At 39.9% G+C, this 17,373-nt stretch overlaps 1 protein-coding gene across 1 annotated transcript in view; it reads right to left on the reverse strand.

Annotated features, from left to right (window-relative positions):
- The window catches only part of ZNF236 (zinc finger protein 236), a 67,369-nt gene extending 56,997 nt beyond the window's left edge, over positions 1-10,372 (reverse strand). Inside the window, exons 1-3 of the mRNA XM_042868912.1 lie at positions 10,312-10,372; positions 1,718-1,860; positions 167-331 (exon numbers count right to left, since the gene is read on the reverse strand). Coding sequence (XP_042724846.1) covers positions 167-331; positions 1,718-1,860; positions 10,312-10,372 — 369 coding nt within the window. The remainder of the gene's footprint in view (positions 1-166; positions 332-1,717; positions 1,861-10,311) is intronic.
- Between the last annotated feature and the right edge of the window lie 7,001 nt (positions 10,373-17,373).

The following is a 17,373-nucleotide window of genomic DNA, read 5'->3' on the forward strand; positions in this document are numbered from 1 at the left end:
ATGTTAATTTCTACTACTATTAAAATAGTTTCCCCACTAAACATGCTGTGGTTCTTATAAATTACATCAGTCAGTCTTCCGATCTAAAATACATAGCTGAGAGATTAAGGACAACCACCACACATTCACCTTCTTAAAACTTAAATGATGAAATATAATGTATTACCTCTTCTTTTTCATGCAGCATTATATGAGCTTTCAGGCTGGCCACTCTGGAGAATTTCTTGTTGCACACAGGACACGTAGGATCTTCGCCATTGTGAGTACATTTATGAAGTGTCAAGTTGAATTCAACATTAAATGACATTGAACACTGGTCACATCGGTGAGGCTGTTTGTTAGAAACCCAAAAATAAAGACAAAATTCAATCATCCCAGAAGTTATATATAATACAGATGACACATAACTAGAACTCAAAATTTTAAAAAACATTAAGACCCCCACATATAGCAATAACAACATATAATAGCATCAGTTTAAAATATTTCCTCTTCTTTGGGTTTCACAATTGGAAAAGCTAGTGCTTTGTGTTCAATAGTGTTTGGGAAAAGAAAGCCTAGGAATTAAAGAAAGCAGGGACTCAAAATTGAGTCTTTCTAAGGGCAATGAAGTTAGCAGGAGAAAAGAATGAGCACGAGACAGATAAGTTTCCCTGCTTTAAAACTGAGATACGGAATTTTCCTTAAATTTGATTAATTTCTCAACTGGAGAAGTGAAGAGCTTAGCTTATGCTTGGATTCAGTGCTCTTCAGTTGCTATCTGCACTACCACTTCCAGTTAGTGAAGGTAGAAAAGCTCTTTTGCAAGCATGGAATGTAATAGTTTTAACCACATGAACTTCCTGTTTTTATGGATCAGTTTTGTAACATGGAAACTTGGATTTTAAGAAGCGTTTGGACAACACCCTCACAAATACGATTTGGATTTTGAGGGATACTGTGGGGAACCACGAGTTGGACTCAATGATCCTCGTGGGTGCCTTCCAACTCGGGACTTTCTATGATGCTGTGATGACATAAGTAGCTTTCACCATATATTCATTAACATCCCTAAGTTAAATGTTTCCTAAGAATTCATTTACAACTGCAACTATCTTAAGCAGTACAAGAATTTTTCCAATCTCATGCTTTGTATGATAGGAAGCAAGGAAAATAAATTAAATAAAATGCTTCAGTTTATATATGAAACCTGTGGCAAAAGCTCAATTTAAAAGTCAGCAGAATCTTAATCACAGATCCTTTTTTTTTTTTTTTCCTTCTTTCCCACATTTCATTTGGAAACAGCTGTCACTATGAAATTAATCTACTGATTAATTTATACATACTAGGGTAGGTAGCCTAACTATTAAGAACAGACACAAGAGTCTGGCTGGGTCCAGATAATCAATACAATCATTTTATTTTCATTGCTAATGTGTAGAATCAGTTTGCAGATTCAATTAAAAGGATCCCATGTTTTCTTACCTACGTATTTTATAAATTGAAGAGAACAGCTAAAAATAAAGATTACTGAACTGAAAATAATTTCTTATCTCAAAGGAAACGTGCAGAGTGAAAAGAACAGCTTCATAAAACTCCCAAGTTTCTAAACAGTAATAACTAGTGACGTAACACCACCCCCTGAAAACGCTATCTTTACTTTACTTGTCAGTATATGAAAGTATCAAGACACACTAATATTTCTTAAGTTTACATTTGTAATTCATAAAAGTTGTACCTTGTCATTTTGCTCATGATCCCTCATATGGCGCTGGAACTGGGTCTCTTTTGGGAAAGACAGCAAACAGATCTCACACTTAGGGAAGCTGGGTACTTGGTAGGGAAAATCACCGCTCTCTATATTCGGTGTCAGCACACCATCTACAAAACAAGCATGGAAACATTTCGTATGGAGCCCCATTCCATTTACTTATAAGGTACTGTAAAAACTTTGAGTTTTTCAAAGAAGAAACTATTCTAATTCCTGCAAGTTTTTGACAAGATTGTAACTGCACTGGAACTTGAAGATCTCAAGCATAAAGCACATTGTTATTTCCATTCACACCACATCACAGGAATACAACCATCCCTGTAAATGCCTGTTCTCAAGGACAAAATCACCTTTTTCCTTGTAATTATAATTATTTCCTTCTGTGCTTCATAAAAACCCATCAATTTTGCAACAAAATGAAATGCTGACAAATGCACTAGGTATGAGATTAAAAACACGGACAGAGGTTACTTTCAATATTATTATATCACGTGTTTAAAATGCAACAACAGTCAGCAGTTCTGCCTACTTGTATTTCTGCACCTTTCCTCACCCCCAGGTCCCCCCATGTTTTCTTTTTTCTTTTCCCTCTTTCAGATCATTTAAGTATCTTCTGTCTCTAATATTCTGGCAACGTAAAATATTGTTTATTGTTGTAAAACCAACACTAAAGTTTCAAGTAGCTGAGAAAGATGTAATAAAATGCAAGTCACATGAATTCAAAGAAAATGGTTTTAATAGATTCAGTCCAAACACATACAGTTTTCTTGTTCTGAATGCCCAGTGTAATACAGCCTTTGATACATAGGTTGATATTTTGATACATAAGTCAGTATTCTCTCAGATTGAAGAAATCAGTTCTATCAATGTTTTTCTTTTATCTCAAACATTTAACAGGAAAAAAAAAAAACAACTAAATCGAAAACTCAAAGGTTGCAAGCAACATGAACAGATTTTACACTTGAGACCATACTATATTGCAAGGTAAGCTATCTTTATGCAAGTAAAATGTTAAGGAAAAACTGGCAAGAGGTCCTTCAAAGCAATATTAATAAAACAAAAATAAACTCTGTTGACTCACACTGCTGCTTGAGGACACTAAAGAGAAAAAAAAAAAACAGAATCACAGAATTCTGCTTCAAACACTGCCACAACTCAAAGTGAATCAACAACAGAATGCAACGAGACAAAAAAATAAAAAAGAACACTGATTTCATTATCTTGTCATGCAAGACATGATGCTTTCCCTTAAAATTGCCAACGCCTCTCTCCATGTTCGTAAGTACGAGGCACAGGAAGAAGCAACACAACGTACAGTATCCCATTTACATTTCCTCTAACAGGCAAATTCATAGTGAACTTCTGCTCAGTACTATTCCCACCTCCAAGCCCTCTATCATTTAACACATCATTCACATGGGGAAAAAACAAAAAAACAGTACCTTACGCCCTGACTACCTTTTCTTCCCACTAAAATCCTCAGAAATAACTTTAGAAAGCTTGTAGTTAAGGAGGTTCTTCATAATGTTTCAGAACACAACAGCATCAGTGAGAAATCATAACTGAAAACCGCAGCCAGGGAACTTACATTTCCCATTGCTGGACTATCCAAATCACCCAGTTAACTTTCACTTTGTAAAGTTAGTTTTCACACAGTTCTGTTACAGACATGATAATGCAAGCACCACAGAACTTGAGCATGCGTATTTCTACTGCATCCTTTAAAGAACTCCCTGTTGTAAATTCAGAGTACATGCAGACAGTATCAATAATACTGGCATGACACGATAAAAAAATAAAAAATGAAAATAAAAAAAGGAGGAGTGAAAGGAAAATTTACTCCAACATGTGGACAACATGGAAACTTAACAAAGAAAACTTTGTCCTATGGAAATTGGAGTAATTGTTCAACCCAATGAAGGCCTGACCTCTCTCTTAATTGAGGACTGAAAAAATTCTCTGTGAACCCAAGAGATCATTATCTTTGAGCATTCACTCCTAAGATCAAAGAGAGCAGATAACAGACTAAAACAGTGCTGCAGCAACTGAGCAAGCAGAAATGTAACCAAAGGTACTAACTTCCCTGCAGTGTGAGTGAAAGCAAGCAACATGTTCATTCCTATGTGTAACTAGTAACTAGATACCTGGTTAGTTACTTTCCAGGTCAATAATATTTATACGCTTTATGTTTTTATTAAGGTGTGCATCATATTTGCATCAAGCAGAACATTAATTAATCTACAGGCTAGACATCTTCTTTAAGAATTCACTAAAGACTTCAGTGGAACCATATATTAATTAAAAATTGAACATCTTGCAGTAGAATTTCATAGGAAAGAATAGAGAAACAGCCTTAACTTTGGTAAATCAGCAGCTCAGCATATCACAGCCCACACAGAAGTGCCAAGAATTTCTCAAGAGCGAGCACAAACCCAAAGCTGCCTGGAAGCCTTTCCAGCTCCCTAGAGGCCCTCACACTCCCAGGAGAGAGAAGGCACCCACTTAGAAAACTCACTGCTTTCACTGTAACATCTCAAGCATTTTTCTTTCAAAGGAAAACTTTGTAACTCTTTGCAAAGCCAAATCTTACAATCTTGTATCTTTCACAGTGCCTCAAAGAGCAAAAGGAAGAAGCCTGGGGAGTCAGGACTGGGCCTGAGACTCAGAGACTGGACTGCACAATACATTTGAAGGAGGCTGCTTGGCAGAGGGCTCCTACTGCAGAAATGCACCAGAAGGCCTTAGGGATAAGGTACAGTAAACAAACTTAGGTTAGATTTCAGACATCTCTGCTACTGAAGATGAGCTCAATGTTGCCCTAAGTAGTCACAGCCAGTATAAGCAGAAAAACAGTCCCATTGGGACTTCCGTTTCCACTTCTAGCCAAAGATAGGACTGAGATGTAATGCAGATTAGAATTAGAACATACTCATTTCTTTTCTTCCTTATCACTCTGCCTGAAATAGCTTAAGGGAAAGCTATGAAATTATAATAATCTTTTTTCCACTTATATTCTCACCAAAATCCTGTTTGTTCTCTGTAACCAGCCAAACACAGGATATTCTAAGAGCCACATAGCTCCTTTCTATTAAAGACACAGGTCGTGACTTTTTATTTCATTCTTCTAGTAATAAAGGAAGCATTCAAAACAATATCCCCACAGAAATCCAGAGATTTGAAAACAGCAAGACAAAATGTTACGTATTTCGAATCAGAAAGACAAAAGCAGAGAAGACATTGCCAATAAAAGAAGTAACAAGTGAGACAGACCATAACTTTCCTGTCGGGTAACACAGACTCCAGGTATGGTTTGGGGATGTTGTCATGGATATGAAAACGAAGTAACAGCTTGACAACTTTTTGTGCAAACAGTTAATAACAAGATAAAGACAGTATTCATGCTGGTATGTCATCCTCACAGCAGGTCAAAGTATTAACCTGCATTACCATATTTCTGGGAAATCCTCAATAAAATCCAGGTTTACTGAATTATTTCAAAGCAGCAACGCTTTTAAATGCATCATGGGCCATGAAACAAGGCCAATGCTGACAACTACTGAACCAAATGTAAAGGTCTGTAGCTTTGAAAACCCAAAAATGGTGACGATGCTAGTTCAGCAAGTCAGCAATAGCATACAGATAGAGTTCTCTGCTTACCAAAGGAAAAAAAATACAAATACTGATGCAGATGATAAAGCATCTGATTGTCACAATTAGCAACTCTATCATAAATACTTAATATGGTGCCTAAGCTCCCAGAAAATTGTAAATATTTGGTACAGAGATTAAGCCATCTGTTTGTCTTAGAGATACTCTGTCCAGATGACAACACAATTCTGCTGTGTGCTAACAAAGATACGAGAACACTATTCAACTCAACAACAAAGAACTAAGTTTGATTTCCTTGAATATATTACAGACAATAGGTGAACTCACTAAGCATATTACTTCAATTAAAACAATCACATGAAGACATGGCATTCTCCTGCTAGAGAGCTGCTATTTATTGACATCCCATAAACATAAACACATACACACACAAGGCACAAAGTGAATATCAGACTAAACAAATGCCTTGAAACGTTGCTCTCAGGTCTGCATACTTCAACAGATGATAAACCTTACCAAGCAAGACTGAAGTTTAAACCACTGTCATTTATTAACTGTATAGAAACAGTGCAAAAACTTTAAGGCATGAATGAAATTTCAATATTTCTCTAGTGATAATGTAAATCAATTCCATCATAACTTGAGACAGACAGCTGCCTATCAATACAATCAAACTGAATAGGAAGCACCCAGCTCATTATGCGCTACCAACAAAGACTTCTGTTTGTATTCTTGCACTTTGTCCATAGTGCAATTGTAGGAAAAAAAAACAGACTTGGAAAGTATCAAAGAGAACAAGACAGGCATAAAGACAGGCATAAAGATGGAAGAGAAGGCTGAGGTGATCTGAGAGCAGCCTTTCAGTATCTAAAGGGGAGCTACAGGAAAGAAGGGGACTCTTTAGCAGAGTCTGTGGTGACAGAACAAGGGGAAATGGTTTCAAGTTCAAAGAGGGTAGATTTAGGTTAGATATAAGGAAAAAGTCTTTTACAGTGAGGGTGATGAGGCAATGGAACAGGTTACCTAGTGTCGTAGATGATGCCCCATCCCAAGAGACTTTCAAGGCAAGACTGGATCAGGCCCTGGGCAACCTGATCTAGTTGTGGTGTCCCTGTTCATTGCAAGGGAGCTGGATTAGATGGCCTTCAGAGGTACCTTCCAACTCTAAGGATTCTTGACTCTATCTGAGCATTCTGAATGCTTCTGCCTTCAAATTCTTTGGAAACGTTTTGCCCCTCGTGAAGCATCAGCCATGACGTTTTGGATAAGCTCAGCTATAGATCCCTGTGACACTGCCTTCAGAACAATCGACTTCAGGATGAGTCAGCAGGCAGGTGCCCTCGGCCCTAAGCCACTGATACAACCTCAGTGCGGATGGAGGAAGACAGAATTAGAGCACTCCTGAACATTTCTTCCATACGTAAGCAGCACTGTGCCTCATGGCAGAACACAGCTCTCTGTGCAAGGCACAGATGGGCTCATTCAGCTGTAAACACGGCACAGCCTTATTACATCTCTAATAGCCTGCCAGCATCAGGCTAAGAAGACAATTCCATGCAACACAGCCCATGGAATTTGTTGATGAAAATCTACCACTGAAGCTACCCGGCAGCTGGCAAGTCTAGAGACTCAAGGGTTCAACCCTATCAAAGCTTATTACTGAATTTATGAATTAAAAAAAAATAAAAGAAAAAAAAAAAAAGAGGTAGAACAAAAGACCAAAACAGGGACAGCAATATTGACATTTCCTCATGCCCCGTCAGAAATCACAATAATGAATAATGATATATGAATCATTAAAACATTTTGCTCAGCTCTGCAATCATGAAAGAATTGGATTTGTTTAAACTTAACTCAGCACTTTCTTCAACAAAAAGCAACAAATAGTAATTCTTTATGACTGCTGATGGGAGGAGCAGGAAGAAGGCTCAACTCTCTGCCCATGCACTGGGCCAAAATACAGAAACCAATAAGGACCTGCTATATATTTTAAAAGGTAGTTTTTGTTATTTTTGGTCAATATTCAACCCAGAATTTAAGCAGTACCAGTGCAGACATTCAGCTCCCAGAGGCACACTGCTGAGAAAGATGTTCAGATGCCAGCTGTCCTGTTTGTCAACACGAAGCAGCCACCTTTCTTTCTGGAGCACCCAGGCCTCCCCAGGTTTCATGGCCACACTGCAGGTGGCAGAGGAGCTTGATAGGACACAGAATGAACAGCTCTGTTGTATCTGGTTCAGTGCAACCTAGACAGCACTGAGTCTGGCTGTGATAGAGTTAACGTTGTCATAAGCAGCCTGTATAGTGCCATGTTTTAGACTGGTGACAAAAAACAGTGCTTATTACACACCAGTGCTTCATTCCTGCTACTGGTAGAGTATGAATGCAGCCTGCTTCTCTCTCTTCACCCCTCAGTGAACAGGAGGCCAGGAGGGGACAAATACCAAGGGGATGGCCATGCCATCCAACAGCATGCTCAGCAGAAAAAAAAAACTCAGGGCAGTCCTTCCAAGATGGCTAAGCATCAGTCTGCTGGTGAAAGCGGTAAGTGACTGCCTTTCATAGCATTTTCCCCCCCTCTTTTTTTCTATCTTCCTTCATTTACTGAGGTATCCTCATCTCAAGCCACAAGCTTTTTCTCACTTCTGTTCTTCTAATTCTATTCTGCAGAGAACTAAGGGAAAATGTGAGTTTTGCAGGCCAAGGTAAAAAGGATCACATAAATAGCCCACATTTCCCCAGTCTATACAGGTATACAAAAACTGACATTTCCTTAACCAAACTTGATACTTTCATTAGATGTTCAGGTAAATAATGCTACATTTATTGCTTAATATTCTAAACTAGAAACTACATTTTTTGGATAGCTGCATATTTGACACCAAGCTAGAGCTTTTCAGAGGTTTGCTTTTACACGATTCGGACCTTGACCTATGTCCAGGCACTACTCTGTCAATAGAAACTTAAGAATGAACCAAGTAATTTGTTAGGTGAACTTCCCTCTCCCTATGAGAAAGCACAACCCAATCACAGCAGAAAAAAGATCTGAGAGGTTTGAAATGGAAATCTAATCATTCTTTAAAACACTTAATGCATAGGAATGAATGAGATATGAAGGTGTGAGTGCAATTGCAACAGGGAACAAAATAATGAGCACCAGAAAGATACAGAGAAAGGCAGAACAAGGTAGTTAGGTTAACACACAGACAGAACTTAAACGCGGGTTATTTAACTGCTTCAATTACTGGGGGAAAAGGCACAGATTCATTACAAACATAGTGAGGAACTAAAGAACACCAGGGCAATCTAAGGCTGTCTTTTTCCAGCAAAAACCCAACACATGCCCTCATGCATAAGCTTAGATTTGGTACTTATTATTATTTCTGCATATAGTTCAGATTTCCATTTATCACCTCTAATTTTCCTGGAACAAAGAGCTTGGCTAATCTTTGACACCCATGAACTCAAAGTAATTAGAGAAGTTGTACAACGAAGCATGACTGATCCACCTTCACTTCCTTGCAAACGAAGCCATACTGCCATATACGTACAGACTGCACACCTACAGAGATCAGTTTCTCTCTTTCGGGAAAGACACTCGAGTACCAGGATAAGAACTGTTTGGGCAACACTGACAAGGAAGAAAATCTATACATGTAGTTTCCTAAGCAAAAGACATAGCATCTATTTTGCAAACAGCTGTTTTCTTAATAAAATTTTTCCCACTCAAGGGGAAGACTGTGGGACTCACAATCAGTTCTTCAAGTTTGTTAGTCTGTTCCTGAGTGGGACAAGGAACCAACTGTCCTGGGAATATCATTTACCTCAATTCAAGCTGTCCTGTTTAGCCAGTTTCTTCATTTAAGCCTTTTTCTCAGCCAAACATTAAGGCAGAGAACATACTACAGTTGACAACACTGACATTACTGATTCTTGCAGACTGCTGAAGTCTACAGAACCCAGAATATTTGCTTACGTGGGGCAGAGTCCTTGCAACTGCAGTCTGCATGTTTCCGAATCCCTGTGGGAGCCCCAGACCCTGTAATTCTGAACTGACACCTGCAAACGACCCCATGACATAATTTCATTAATAAGCTAGCAGGTTTCTTCTGTTTAAAACACTGAAAATACAACGTATGACTAGACTAGCCATCAATCTGGCAACCCCTTATAAGCATACATCTTAATATTGGAGAAGTCTAACATCATGGCCCAATTACGAGCAAAGTACAGCCACCAGGTGCTTGTGGGTTGCCTCAGACTCAATCCTCCCCCATCCACAGCCCATGCCATCAGTGCAGGAGCTCACAACTGCCAGCAGCCTGCGGGGCCGATTCACAGTGCGGGGCCGTGCCCCGTAACGCGGGCAGGATGCACCACATAAAGGCCCCACCGAATCCCAGCTCTTAGCCCTGAGGCGCTGTCAGCACAGCCACCACAGCGAGCCTGCCCCGGGGCATCCACACGGCAATAGAACAAGCAAGAAACGACGGAAAGCGTGAGACAAACTCATACTCGGTTGGGAACACAGCAGGTCTGCTTTAATACATGAGCTCACAAAGAAGAATTTTAAAGCCTCAAAAAAAAAAAAAAGCCTCCTTTCGGGAATGAAGCCGCCTGCAGCCCTCCCTCAGCTCTCCCCACGCACACCAAGCACGGACGGCTCCCCCCGCCCTGGCCCGCTCCTCCCGGCCGGCGGGCAGGCAGTGCGAGGCCCGCGCCCAGGCCCTGCCCCCCGCCCGGCGCCAGGCCACGGCTCCGCCGCCTCCGTATCATTCCGCAGGGCCGGGCCGCGCTGCCTCCTTCCCCTCCCCTCTCGCCCATACACCCGCACAATAGACCCGGCCTTCCCCCCCTCGCCATATCCGGGGACTATATGCGCAACCCGCGGAGGTTTCCCCTCTCCTCGCCGCTCCCGGCCGCGCCCCGCTCTTCCCACCCGCGCCATTTACCTGCCCGGGCGCCGGCCGTGCCGCTGTCCCCGCTGGCGCTGGGAGGCCGCCCCCTCGGCATGGCGGCCCCCTCCCTCCCCCCGCCCCCCCCCCCAGCGCGCACGCACACACGCGCACACGACACGCACACACAGAGCCACGCGCAGCGACGTTTGGCGGAAGGAGGAGGAAGAGGGGGGCGGGGAAGAGAAGAACGGACCCGACCCTGAGCGCCGACCGTGGGGACTCGGCGCCCTGGGAGCACACGAGGCGGGCGGGCGGCGCAGGCGCACACGGGCCCGCTGGGGATGTGCTGCGGTGGGAAACGGAGGAAAAAGAAGGAGCGCACTCACGGCGAGGCCGAGCGGCGCAGGCGCGCTGAGGGAGGGAAAGGGAAGCTAGACGCGCATGCGCGAGGAGGAAAGAGTGCGGTGGGAGGGGGCGCATGCGTAGAGGGGGTAGCGGTTGGGGTCTGAGGGGGGGTCGGCTTGTGGGGGGTGGGCGTGGTGGGCGCGTGGTGTTAAAGTTAGGGAGGAGATGCTTCGCTGGTATCTCGTTCTAGCTCTTGGTGGCTTTCACTGCTTGCAATAGAACTGCTGCGTTCCCTGTTAGAGTTCATAAAGCTTTCGTTAAGCTTTTTTTATTATCTGAACAGCGTGGCCTCTTTCAAATCCTAAGGCTTTCAGAGTTAGATTTTCCTTCTGCACCTTTTAATTTCAAGTACTCAAAATAGGTGTGTTTTCACTCAGAGGGCTGTGAGGTGCTGATACTGCTGCCCAGGGAAGCTGTGATGCCTCATCCCTGGAGGTGCTCAAGGCCGTTCAGTTGCTCAGCTGTTGAGACGCTCAAATTCTTCTTGCTACATTCTAGGATATCTCTCTTTTCCTCCCCCCACCCCACGTGGCCAACATATGGCCAGTTTCTTTACTTCAGCCCGTGTAGCGTTTCAGTGTCCTCTATTAAAATGCATTTAATATTGCACGGGCCTTGTTGATCAAGCAAGTTCAATGTCCCTGTCTTCATTGCTTACTGCTTTTATATCATTTTCTGTATTTCAGTATTTCTCTGGAAATAGAATTAAATACGTACTTCAAGTCATTGATCAAAATTAAATAGTAGGCAAGGTACTGGTACCTGTAAACTGTAGCAACAGAGTTTTATTTACTGTTTTTTTTTTCATCATCAAATATTGATAATGCCTTCATAATTCTTTTATCATCTTCTGTTGGAAACGTAAGGAGCTGTTTTTTGTCAGCGATTAATTAAATGCTTTTCAAATATCTCATTAAATTATATCTGAATACTTGCCTTTAGCTACACAATTTAATCATATCAAGGAGAGAAATCAGCATTTTGGAATGCGAGTTTTCATTTCTTCCTGAAGGCTGATTGGATAAGTGCATTTAGAAAATTTCTTCTTCTATCTGCCAGTTAAAAAAAAAAAAAAAAAAAAAGTACTGAATTTAATTTTTTTCTGCACAAGTGCATCATTGATGCATAAATAGGGAAAACGAGGGTTGCAACTGCTGTGACTTTTGCCTGGGGCTCCTTGCAGCTGTCTGCTTGCTAGGAGCCCAGCTGAACGTCAAAAAAACGCGAAGAGCAGCAGTGGCCTCTTGTGGTGGTAGGCTTGTTCTATGCTGAACGTTACTATAGTTGTTGGTCGTTTCAGCAGTTAAATACAGCCTACAATTCCATGGGATAAGGCAGCATCTGTTCGCAAGATTTCAATTAGACCCTAAGACGTGATTCTCAAACAAGGAAACCCAACTGAATTGCTATCTTAAAAACCCTTTGCACAAGCTCGTTATTCCAACGACTAGTTTTTTTTCTGCTCTAACTTAGCTGTAGGATTATCTGTATTTTACGTGAGCTCTGCACTAGGATTAAGCACTTTGAATCATGAGTTCTGTCGCAGTTTTGCATGGAACTGAAATGTACTTCACATGAAAGAAAGCAGGACAGTATATGCAGCACCTTCTGTCTGGACTGATATTAGCAAAAATTGTATGTCATTTTTCAAATCTAATGCAAAAGGCAAGTTTCTATATTGGCTTTTCAGCATTACTGTTCCCTGCATGTATTTTAGTGTTCAGAATTAGTACATACAATCAGGGTTAATTTTGTACCACGAAAGCCTGTACACACAAAAGCGTGTCCCAAATTTATGTGGTATGTCGGTGCTTATCAGTGTTCAGCATCACTTTCATTCCTTGCAAAATTAGCTTTGCATAACAGCTGAAGATACATCAAAATTTGCTTCAGACCTTTGAGGAGCCCCTGGTGTTGAAAGAGAAAAGTAACACTTTTATGAAGAATATATGGAACAGATGTTGAAGGGCATATAAAAATAACTTTATTAATAAGGAAGTGCTAACTCAGATGTCTAAAATACTGTCTTTGAGTTTACAGACATTTTCAGTCTACCGAAGCTATTTAATCTGTGTGGTTTACTTTCTTAGTCTATATGATTGACATATTTTCCAGCTGTGCTTTGCAGATCCTGGAAGAAAGGAACTTAATGCATAACTGAAACTGTTGCTCTTCGTGTTGAGTGAATCTGTTTGAAGAAATGCTGGTATTTCAATGTATTTTTAAAATGTTGTATTTTGTAAAGAATAAAATAACCCCCAGCAGTTTCTCTTTAAAGTCTGTTGCATTATTCTGGAGGTGCTGCACAGAACTTTGCAGGTTTTGGGTGTGCCCTAGTGTTACAAGCCAGTGCCTTTTCAGGTGAGAGCCTTGCAGACCATTAGTCACGCTCTGCTTTCCATGCAAAGGAAGCATGGGTCTGTTCCCCGGAGGGAATCTGTAATGTAATACAGGGAGAGTGCTAGTCAGATGGTTGGCCTTTAACTCCTTCCATCATGAATTTTATCTGCTGTTGCTAATTTCTAGGAAGGAAAGCAGCTAGTGTCAGACCTAAAATTACACACACACACACACACACACACACAAAAATTATGCTTGCTTTTTTGACTACAGATGAAGAATACAAAGGCTACAAAAAGCATGAGGTTGACACAAGGCCCCAGAACAAATTGAATTTTAGGTTTTACTAAATTTTAAGGCAAACATGAAATCTGGTGAAACATCTCAGTAATGCTATTTATGAGGTAGAGTGCTGTTTAGTGTGACAGTGGTCAGGTCCTTTGCCATTGTAACATGCTGTCTCCAGTTGCTTATGTACTTGAACTGTTTGGGCTAAAATTTGCATGCTGCCTAACTTCAGTTTGGATTTGGTTAATTTGAATAGATCATTTGTATTTGTCAGATCATGTTTCAGCTGTTCTTTTTCAGAGGAGATGGAAAATTACTGGCTGTATTAAGAAGTATAGTACTTAGCAGTGACACCAAGTTTTCTCTTTGGCACAAATTTTAAGTTTGCACAAGTCCATTAATCTCTCCATGAAAATTTCAATCAAAAGTATCCTTTTGAAAGTGTTTTGATATGCTCTATAAAGATTTTTATTTTTTTTTTAAATAACTGGGTTATGTAACAAATCTCTGCCCATATTTTCCAAGCAGCAGCAGCAGCAGCAGCAGCAGCAACACAATGCTTTCCCTGAATTAGCTGTAGGTTGGTGAATCCCTCCACAGTTTGTTCAAAATCATTATGTTTATTTAAGTGTAACACCTTTGGAGTTCTTTTTATTTGCTTTCTGCCTTTGAAATTCTCTTTTCTTACCCATTGTACTGCTAAATGCTTATGAACTTGGAGTGTATTAATAAATGTGGATTTGTATCATAGTTCGACTTTAGTATGTGAAAAAAAAAAAAATCACAAGATTCACAACAATCTCAGAGACAGAAATACTAGTTGATCAGCCAGAGGTGACAGAAATAAAGGCCAGCACAATGTCGTACATAGCCAGGATAGCCAGGCCTCCACACAAGGGCTTTTTGATAGCTATACCAGCACATTTCCCTACTGCGGACACAAAGCAGTGGATGCGGTTAAGACTTTATATGCGTTACCAAAATGAAATAAGCTGCATCAAAAAGACAAATTTTATGCTTATAGGACATAGTCTGATCTAGAACTTGCAGTAGTGTGGAAATACCATTAAGTCTTCTTTCATACTGATAAAACAGCAAAAAAAAATAGAAAGACCTGGTGTATATTTGGCCTGTAGGTAATTGCTGAAATTATGCATTACAAGAACTGCAGTATACATTTTGTATGAGGAATTTCACTAAAGACCCAGTTTTTCAATAGTAATATATTAATTCCCAAAGAAAGATTAATGTTTTCAGCTTCGCTGAGATGCTCTGTTCATTTATCAAAGACAGAGGCCTCCTACTCTTTCTTAGTTTGCTTTTGCTTGGATAATGGACTTGGATTTCCAGCCCTGCCAACTTGCTTCTGAAAGTGCTATTCCAGTGGAAAATATTTTGATAAAAAATTAATACTTGGTATGCATCTAATGTTCATACTCATTAAAAAAGTAATGATGATTAAAGAGGTAACTGAAAATACTTTATCCACTTGAATAATATCCATGAAATTCTCATTGTTGGCTACAAAGCTGCATGCACAGTTCAGTATTTTGAGAGAAAATAAATTAGAATACTGAGATATGGTATATGGCAGTACTGAGGTGGTAGAACTGTATGACAGCTGAAATCTTAGTGTATTCTGTGACTGAGATCCAGTAAGAACATAAAATCTAGCAGCCTCTTAATGTATGCAGCTAAACTTAGATATGTTTATTTTTATGACTTTCACCTGCTATTGATTAACCCAAACCAATTGTCTAAAAGACAAAAACAGTTCCTTACCAATGTTGGAGATATAATTGATAGCTATGTGTCCCTACGAAAAAGTTATCTATGTTGGGTCCTACACTGAGTTTTTAAGGCTTGTTAGGCTTTTGAAACTGAGCAAGACATCACAATTCACTTGACCAGCTTTTCTAAATGTTCTGTTATTGCCAAGAGAGTCCAAGGATTCATGACTAGAGGTGTGCCATTTCTGTTGCATTCATTGCTTCCATCTTGTGGTGCATGTACTCCACTGGCTGTTGGTAACGTGCCTGGGAGACATTCCAGTTCTTCTGGACTTCCAGCAGCTCTGCTGCAGAGATGCCAAAGTGTATTGTCTACACTAGGTAGTACAGAGTTTGGGTTCTGTTTTCCTTTTGATTAAGCTTAAAGTTACTTACTAAAAGTTTATTGTATTAACTTTCATGCTTTTTATGGTGGCATTAGTTTGTGTTATCTGTACTAGCAGAAATTCCAGCCTCTAAGCTTTTACTGTATATTTTCTTTGTGCGTGGAATTATTATTGTTTTGTAATTACACGATCAGTGTGGCTTTTGTTCATGCACTGTGTAATTTAAATCTTTTTGTCACTGCAATTTTGCTTTCTGTGTTCAAGTAATAATAGAGGAGTCTTCATAACCTACTAGGTTCACTGATGCTTTGCTGTGTATTTGGCATTTAATTTCCTGTTTCTGTGCTGCCTTGTCGTGATGTCTTATGATAGGCTGAAGTTGATGTTTTCTATTTTATGTTGCCTTTTGTTTTTATCTCCTCTTCTTTCTTCTTTCTTTCTTTCTTTTTTAATAGAAGACTTGCGTTTGGACGCATTATTGAGCTCCCAGATGCTGTGTAGACAGCAGAAGCTTGACAACTCAAGTGCACAGGAATTGTCCAAAAATTTTTTCAGTAGAAGCAAACTTCCAGATTTGGCAGCACTATTTGTAGGAGTTGCTCAGAAGTAGGAATTCAGAATAAACATTTTAATCCCAACAAATTAGAAAACAAATCTTTTCCAGCATCAGTGAGCAAGTGGGGAGATCGTAGCTGCAGCGTGCAAACAGTGCTTATTCATAATTTATTTAGACAGGTAGCTAAAGGATTTTTAGAGTTTCGCAGACATATATTTTTCTTACTTATTTATGACAGTGTCACACTGTCACGTATGGTATTTATTAATATAAATGAACCCACAGTGAGGGAAAAAAAAAAAAATAAATAAGAAGGAAGTATGTATGTGCTTGCAGGGGAAGGTAAAATGAGGAAAGTAAGCAATAATATTTCCTAAAAATGCAGAAATGTTTTATTTTTATTATAGAAATCTGATAATAGTATTCTTGTTTTAAACCTAAACCTGACATTTTGTAAGTCAGTATATTTAGCTGAATGTTCACGTTCATAACCTAGTAATTTTCAAAACTTGTGATTACAAATATATGGGACTTAATTCTTCTGCATTTTTATGGTGTTAATTCATGTGCAGGTGCACTGTGGTTTACAGAGTACTCAGGATGTAGTAAATGCACACTGCGGAGTCATCTGATGGCTGTTTTCACTCAGAAATTCCCTCCCTACCCTTCTGTCATTGATTTTTCCTCTCCCTACAGCTTGTCACCCTTGGTCATGCTGACATCCTTGTGGGAAGGAGGGAACCACAATTGAGATATGGTACCAACCCAATTTTAGAGTGTATATATTGTTGTGCTTTTTGCAAGCATAATAATTCTGATGCCAAACACAAACATCATCTCCTCAGGTGCAAAAAATCAGGGAGTAACGTTTATCAAGTGTTGGGAATCTGCCTCAGCACACTCAGGCTGTGTGAGAGGGGTGGACCTCTTCTAAGGAAAGCAGGCTTTGGGCACTTTAATCACAAAAATCATGAGTGAGCTTTTAAATTAAAAAGTAGCGAGAAAGCCAGTAGGTGCAGAAAAAGATAGTTTGAAGTGAAACCTTACACAGTTATGGGATTTCTGATACATCAGTCAGAAAGAAACCAGTCAGAGAGGAAGTGGAGGCAGACTGTCAGTTAACGAAGAAATCATGTCAGATACAAGTTCTTGAAATGTAAGATCCTGCATGAGGGAAGTGAGTCTTGCCCTAAATGAAAGAAGTGACAATGTATAGATATAGGAAGCTTGACTGGAGAAAGATAATCCATGGAAGACTATAATAACAAAACAATAACAGAACAATTCAAAGAGGATGAAAGAAGTAAGCCTTCTTAGTGGTGATATAATGCTATATATATATATGTATTTTTTTTAATTTTTTTTTTAAATCATAACCTAATTATGCTAAGAAACTCACCACTTTGGCAAG

Source organism: Lagopus leucura, unplaced genomic scaffold, assembly GCF_019238085.1.
Source record: "Lagopus leucura isolate 7727_CA_CO unplaced genomic scaffold, USGS_WTPT01 Super-Scaffold_100002, whole genome shotgun sequence".
NCBI classification, from domain to species: Eukaryota; Metazoa; Chordata; class Aves; order Galliformes; family Phasianidae; genus Lagopus; species Lagopus leucura.